The sequence below is a fragment of the Simochromis diagramma genome, unplaced genomic scaffold (genome assembly GCF_900408965.1).
Source record: "Simochromis diagramma unplaced genomic scaffold, fSimDia1.1 OVJJ01000176.1, whole genome shotgun sequence".
Classification (NCBI taxonomy): Eukaryota; Metazoa; Chordata; class Actinopteri; order Cichliformes; family Cichlidae; genus Simochromis; species Simochromis diagramma.
The window spans coordinates 4037786-4044952 of record NW_024386892.1 but is presented as its reverse complement, the minus strand read 5'-3'; the positions used below and the strand labels follow the sequence as shown (position 1 = coordinate 4044952).

Below are 7167 nucleotides of genomic sequence, written 5' to 3'. Positions count from 1 at the left end.
GATTTAAAGGAAACAAAAAGCGGTTTTAGTTTGAGTTAGTCTTCCTTATTTCCTGGTCTAATGATTGATGTTCATATTAAACTTGACCAGAGTTTTAAATAATGAGATACAATAATCCCTGTCAGTCAAAAGCTCCGGTTGCAGACTGCTATAAACACTCAGTTTGTGACAGTTTTTTCTACTCTTGGATCTGTATGATGTCAAAAAGAGGTCATCTGAGGCACAGGAGCCCCACCCCCATCTGATGTTCAAATTGAGAAGTGGGTGGTGCATATATTGCTTGAATACTGGTGCTGTGAATAATGCAAAGTTACTCCAGTCCAAGGATAGAAATATGGAGCTGGAAATGGGCAGAATAGGTTCTAATCACAACACAATCAGACTTCGGTTGAAACTACATTTGCATATTGGAGTTAAAATGCTTGAATCATGAGATCAGTTTTCCCTCTTTCTATCCCTTTTTTTCTGCTTGTTTTACTTGAGATTTTAACAGTGGGTCTTTGGCTGTGAACTGAGCCTCATCCACTAATTTAAGTTTAACAATATTAAAGGTAAACCCACATAAAGATGCCTTTTCCCAAAGCTCTCCTGTGTCTTCCTTTGTCTTCCTCTACTGACAGTGTGCTTGATAGTTAAGTTTGGCTCCTATCTTTGTTCCTGCCAGACGTTTGTTGAAGACCTCGTCCATCTCTCGGCTCTGCTCTGGTGTGAAATGGTTCTTCCAGTCTCCAACCTCACCTTTGCAGGGACACAAACATCACAAAGTGAAACAGCTGCATTTGGATTCCACCTGAGGATTGATAAGATGTTGGCTAAGTATCACAGTATGTATTTCTCGTTTTCTAGGCTACTTTCTGGGCACCTTTCCTGAAGAAGACATTCCCCATATTGCCGTGGGAGCTGCTGGAGCTTTCCTTCATGGCTTTGAAGGTGCTCGCATCTGCGATCTGCTGCACCTGAGCCTCTGTCAGGCTGAAGCCGTAGAAGCTGGAGATCCTACGGATGTTCTCGCTCAGGTCCTACGGGAAACAGAAGAATCATTACCGCACATTACCACAAACCCCTGCGGTGTCTAACTGTTCTATGTCAAATGCAGCTTTACCTGTTTCAGCTCTTCATATGTAATGACCATGACATTGGGGTCGTCCATCTTCTTCTCCCAACCTAAGGCGTGGTCAAAGTATGACCCCCAGGGAACTACACACAAACAATGACAAAAATTTAATGAATCACAAAGTAAGAAAGATGTCCAGGTCAGAAGATGGCCCCCAAAATCGAAGCCACTCTTTCCCATGCTTAGTTAGAAATGCTTCTGTAATTCTAGTCTTCAAATTTAAAATCAAATTTTATAGATTTTTTTTAATCTGAATAAATTATATATATCATATCCGAATATCTCAATTTGAGACGTGTAATTTCCAGGTCTAGGTTCAAATGAATTAATCAAAAACGATTTGAATTTATGAAGTCATCTTTTCACAAAAACATATTGTCAGGGTTCTTCCCAGTATTGACGATGGCTTGATTTCCAAATCAATAATCTCATTCATTCTAATGCTTCAGAAACAGTTTTTTTCAGAAGCTCTGAAGTAATTTTTAGGACCTAAAGGTAACCAAATTATTGCTTAACCCATTCTTAACGCCTAAATTTGACCAAGATATTTTTAGCATCCAAAGCTAAACTAAATAGTTTTTATGTCTGTGAAGGTTCTCAGTCATCGTAGTCTGAGGAGCTCGGAAAGAAAAGCGTCATCCAAGAAGCTTCTTCAGTTATAAAAGCATCTGGTGGAGAGTCCCAGATTTTAAGGCCTATGGGAGTGTCCCCACGAGGGTCATGGTCCCCAGTCGCCCACTCACATCCTGGGCCATCTGACCTCAGGAAATCACACGACAGGGTGGGGCCAGGTTTCACAATGAGCTCACCCTTGGCTGATTGTGACCCACACCCGTTTTCACACCTTGGCTCATGTGATTAGGTAGAGGATCATCAGGGGGTCCATTTGTCCCTCTTTGGGGGGAAACTCCCACTGGGTTTAAATCTGGGACTCTCCACCATTTGACCTTAGAACTGAAGAAGCTTCTCGGATGAGAGGTGAAACGTCTTCAAGCAACTTAAAGAAGTCCAGACGCTTTGCTTTCCAAGCTCCTTTGACTAAATCGTTTTTCACACCTAAAGCTGAGTAATTTTAGCAAACCAAGTACTGTCTAGTGATAAACCTGATGGAATAATCTCTGGTGTCTCAAGCTAACCAAAGCCTTTTTTAATACACTCGTTGATAGTTTTCTTTACAGTCAGAAGAATTTATTTTAAATAATTTTTGCTCTTTTTAAATCCAATTTCAGAATCACAGAAACTCACAGTCTTGGACCGAGTATTTCTTCTGTACTTTTCCTCTTTTAATAGACATTATAAATCTCTTACTTACAGGTTATGGTATCTGTGTTTATTATACTCTGACAAGCATCTCTCTGTGCTCAGTACAGGCCTGATAAGCAACTAAACTAACTGTTTTATTGCAGTGCTTCATAGCAAACTCACTAAGTGGGGCAACAGCAGCTCTTTGCCCCACTTGGACCAATCCAACATTTCCACCGTGACCCTGCTGAGTCAGCACTATGTGCTGTTTGTGAGGCCACAAGTGCAGCAAAGCTCAGGATTATGAAGCCAAATCAAAGAGTGAAACAAAAGCTGGTATTTTTATCGACAAGGTTTGGACCACAGTGTGTCCAGCGTTCCTCACATTAATAAGTATTATGCTCAGTTTGTTTGCTCACCTTCTCCACTCATGAACTGGGAGTAAAAGGTGTCCCAGGACTTTGCGGATGGGAGCGCTGGGTTGCTGTTGGAGAAATGATAGAAGGAGACCATTGTGTCTTTCGGGTTTCTGAAGACCACCAGAATCTGTGCAAGAAAAACCACACAAATGAGATTTTATTGACCTGGAGAGAGGAGAGAAAGGACACAAGAACAGAAAGACGGGAACAACAGTTACAACTACTCTGAACATTGGCCACATTTTTCCTCAAAGCAGTGTCCATGCGTCGGTCTGTTCTTTTTCTTACAGAGTTTCCAGTGTCATCAACCAAGCATCTAAATCCTGGGGTTACATTTGGAAAAGCTGCAGTTTGTTGTGGGAATGACAGCTTGATTTTTACACAGATGCTTGTGGCAGCAGTATGCAGCTGAACGTCTCCTGCAGAGCTCGTGAAACTCACCTTAGTCTTCTTTTCGTAGAAGGAAGCAGGAATGTTGTCGGGGTGAAGGTGAGCCCCCAGAAGTCTTGGAGAAGGAGCTTCTTCCACTTTCTGAGGGTGGACACAACATACCATATTTACCCAACATTTTATGACATGCACTTAGAGTCTTGTTGTGGTGAAAGCAGGGAAGGCGTTGCTTGTGCAAACACTTTGGCCCAGGGTGTGGCTTTTCAGGAACCCAGTGTACCAAAGGTCTGCAGCTTCACATTCTCTGGGTCGATTCAGTCTGCTTAAAGCAAATTTGCAGAATTTCCAGACTTTGCTTTTAAGGATTTTGCTTCCTGTGCTGTAATTTGTCAGGGTTGTAATGCTACAGGGTTCGACTCACGATGAATTACTGTCTGCACATTTGTGGCTGAACAGCTGCAACACGCCCAGATGTGCCTTTTCTTTCAAACAGGAAGTGAAAAAGCACCTTCAGGGAATCACATCTGCTCCTCAGTGAGCCAATCGGCTGCTTTTCCCAGAGTCAAACCACAAAAATGCTGAACTCTGTTGACTCTGTTGACTGCTATAATCTTATGTGCAGCACTTTGTGATTCTGTCTTGAAAGGTGCTACATAAATACAAATTTTATTTTATTTTTTTAATTTTTTAAGTATCTTTGATTCATTTCCAGCTAAACCGAATTTAAGTTTTGGAAAATTATGAGGAAAATGCTGTGAATCCAAACAGGAACAAACACAAAGCAGCTGCTTCACATGATTACGTCACACCTGGAAGTGATTTCAGCTGCAGTCAAGCTGTAAACACAAACGTTTAAACGTAGTTTCAGGATTTATTCTTTTAAAATATTCACTACACAAACTGTTTGATTACAGTTAAGTTTGCGTGCTTGAATCCAACCTTTGACCTAATATGACTTCATACAAATATATTAGTTCTACTTTAGGCAGGCACGTGTGATCTAACTGTACTTTTTAACTTGCAGTTATTAAACACAGGTTTTACTGGTTTTTCTTCCTCAGGCGACTCTGGGATCAAATCAGTGCTGTCAAAAGAAAGTGAGGAAAAGGCCTCCATACTCTAAACATGAACTGTGTAGGAATCAGCCTATTAAATGACTTCCACATGGGAGCAGACAAACCAACTTCCTGAAGAAAGCAAAGACTGAAAAGATATTTTGCTCTGTTTTTACATAGATGTGATCTTCATCTCGGGGTCTGATTTAAACCTTTTATCTCATAAAATGTTGAAGCAGCTCACAGACGTTCAGTGACTGAACGCTGAGGAGAAGCCTGACAGGAATCCAGATGTGGATCAGGGACCTCGTCAGTACTGTGCTGTAAAATAACATCCACACAGCTCCTCATCAATGTGTGCTCCAGGGTTCCAGTACAACGAGCCCTGCTTCTTTAATTTATTTGATGTGTTTTGGTTTAAAATTGTAACGATGAGAAAACGGACAGCCTTCTCCGGGTCACATAGAACTGAGAGAGTCCGAATAATTGCTAATCACTTTATGTTTATATTTTTTAATTGTTAAATTGAATGAACAAGGCTCGGCCAGTAGCAGCAGCTGATGAAATATTGTCTTATTTTAGTGCATATTTTACAAACATCAGTGTTCAGACTGTTAAATTAGTAATCTGGGTTAGGGTTTTAGCCCACAGTCGGCCCAGTACGATATAAACGCAGATTATTCTGAAGCGAATCATGCAAAGCCACTGTAGTGGAGCCTAACAGTAAAAATGAGCTCACATTAAAGAAAAATGCATGAGGGGAAAATGCATTTCTGTGGTTTCTGGGTTTGAATGACATCTTTATTTTCATCAGAAGGTAACGGCTATAAACTGTACTGAGAGACACGAACGCTGCAGACAGTGAATGTGCCTCCCCTGGAGCAAAGCCTTCCAGTTTCTTAAACCATGCCTGTTTATCATATAGCTAAAAGCACCACACACACAAGTGCTTCAGACGTGTCGCCGCGCCCGCGCTGTTAGATGGTATCTGTGTCTGCACAGGAGCAGGTGTGTCACGCAAACACAGAGGCGCTCTGCACGGCTCAACCTTTCACCTGTACAGCACACCTGCAGACAGGAGGCCGGCTTCTAACAATAACTGTAATAATAATGACTGATTTTTAGTGTCTCATATACATTATACAACACACACACACACACACACACACAACCTTTAAATTTTCTGGTCCATGAAACTCGATCAGCGGCGGGAGTTTGCTTTCCGACTTCACGCCTGTAGCCGCTGTGATGATCTTCTTTATCACCCCGACCATCCAGTTGAAACCTGCACACACACACGCACGCACACACACACACGTGCGGTTGTGCTATCATTGCAGAGATTACACAGATATAAGGCCTATAACCCTTTCGTGAACCTCGGGGGAAAGGTGGAGCTCTCTTTGGTCGTTTCTGTGCAGATCTGTTTGCTTATATTTGCGTGACGCTGGCTTTGGTGGAGCATTAGCCAAAGAGCCGCACGCTCACTGGCTTGTCAATCATCAGCTGTTAGTCAATGAGAATATATTGGATAATCCTTTCTGACACTTCAATGACCAAAAATGTACATTTTACTAACTGAGCTAAAACCTTTTATTCAATATGACCTGAAATAAGCAGCCAAGAGCATGAAGTCATCAGGAGAGTGTTTTTAAGAGGTCCCAGCAGAGGGCAGACTCAGCTACCATCCACTGACGGCCTTTAAAAAGTTTCTCCAACAGAAAACAAGTTTCAACTTTTGCTGTAACCTGGTAGATTTGATATGAAGTGGTGGTGAATGTTCACATTAAACATGTTTCTAATGCTGAGCTCAGTGTTTCCCTGTGAGACTAAAGCTCACACAGCTTTTATACTCTCAGATCTGCATGATGTCACAGAGAGGGGTATCCCTTTGCTCGTCTGAGGAAAAGGATCAGTGTTGAGCTGTTAGTCATGCACAGCTGTCTAAGAACAAAATAAGGAAGTAAAAATGAGCCGAGCAGGTCCCGAACTTCAACTGTGGCTTCCCCGTTTTTCCCTGATATTCGTCTGTTTGTTTTTTGTGCTCTCATTTCAGACTCGTCACTTCCTGGTTTCACGTGTTTCCCGCTGTTGTAATCTTTGCCCTGCCCCTAAAGTTGACCTCCTCTCTGTCTTTGTTTTACAGCTGGTTTCCCTGTTGGATTTGTTTGCCTGCTCTGATTAATATCCGGCGTGTGAACCTTTTCCTCGCCTTTTAAATCATCTCTGAGTAGTCGGCTCATGATTGATTGCACATTGTCATGCACTCTTGAGTGAGTCTGGCTGCTGCAGAGTGAAGAGTTCAGGGATTGCACCTAGAAAGCTCATAGGTCAGAGGTCACACCGTCTGATGGAGTTTAAACACGACTAAAAGCATGTTGGCGTTTTTAAATGAAAGGCTCTCATCTTCAGCTCATTAACAGATCTTTTTGACTCGATCAGCATTACTCACCACATTTGGGGTAAGCCACCAGCATGATGTCGTCCTCTCTGGCCTGCATCTTCTCCAGACACTTTAAATGCTCCTCGGGAGACAGGATGGTCGAGTACAGCACACCATTGTATCTGTACACCTTCTCCTCGTCGCTCATCTCCTTCGCCTTCAGTATCTTGGCCTGCAGCGGGCCCATCGGTCCCTCGCCGCTCATCCTGACTTACACACGGAGCAGAGACTCAAAGAGGAAGGAAACTCGGGAGAAGCTGCAGACGCTGCTGGAGCTGAAAGTGAGAAAGCAGAACTGAGACACAGAGGAAAAAGGGTCTGTGTGTAAAGTAGGAACAACGGGAGGAGGAGGAGGAGGCATCAAGCACCTCCCCCTCCACACACACACACACACACACAAATATGCAGAAAACCCTGGATTCATGGAGGCGTGGCTGAAGGCTGAATGGAGATCTCTGGACAAGGTTCACCATATGGAGGTGCCAGACTGACTCACACACACAC

At 42.8% G+C, this 7167-nt stretch overlaps 1 protein-coding gene across 1 annotated transcript; it reads right to left on the bottom strand.

Annotated features, from left to right (window-relative positions):
• Nucleotides 1-53: 53 nt before the first annotated feature.
• On the bottom strand, nucleotides 54-6966 carry sult6b1 (sulfotransferase family, cytosolic, 6b, member 1). The gene is made up of 7 exons (XM_040033997.1): nucleotides 6673-6966; nucleotides 5393-5505; nucleotides 3217-3306; nucleotides 2776-2902; nucleotides 1103-1197; nucleotides 863-1019; nucleotides 54-738 (listed from the first exon to the last, which is right to left on the bottom strand). Exons 1-7 carry the CDS (start codon nucleotides 6866-6868, stop codon nucleotides 611-613), a joined length of 906 nt encoding a protein of 301 aa, XP_039889931.1. The 5' UTR covers nucleotides 6869-6966; the 3' UTR covers nucleotides 54-610.
• Nucleotides 6967-7167: the final 201 nt, after the last annotated feature.

Bases quoted from the DNA above. Each gene is read 5' to 3' on its own strand.
- sult6b1 (XM_040033997.1), bottom strand. From the start codon at position 6,868: ATGAGCGGCGAGGGACCGATGGGCCCGCTGCAGGCCAAGATACTGAAG. The intron at 3,307-5,392 runs GTTGTGTGTGTG...GTCCACCCTCAG, and splicing joins ATGGACCAGAAAATTTAAAG to AAAGTGGAAGAAGCTCCTTC. The intron at 1,020-1,102 runs GTAAAGCTGCAT...TGTTTCCCGTAG, and splicing joins CATATGAAGAGCTGAAACAG to GACCTGAGCGAGAACATCCG.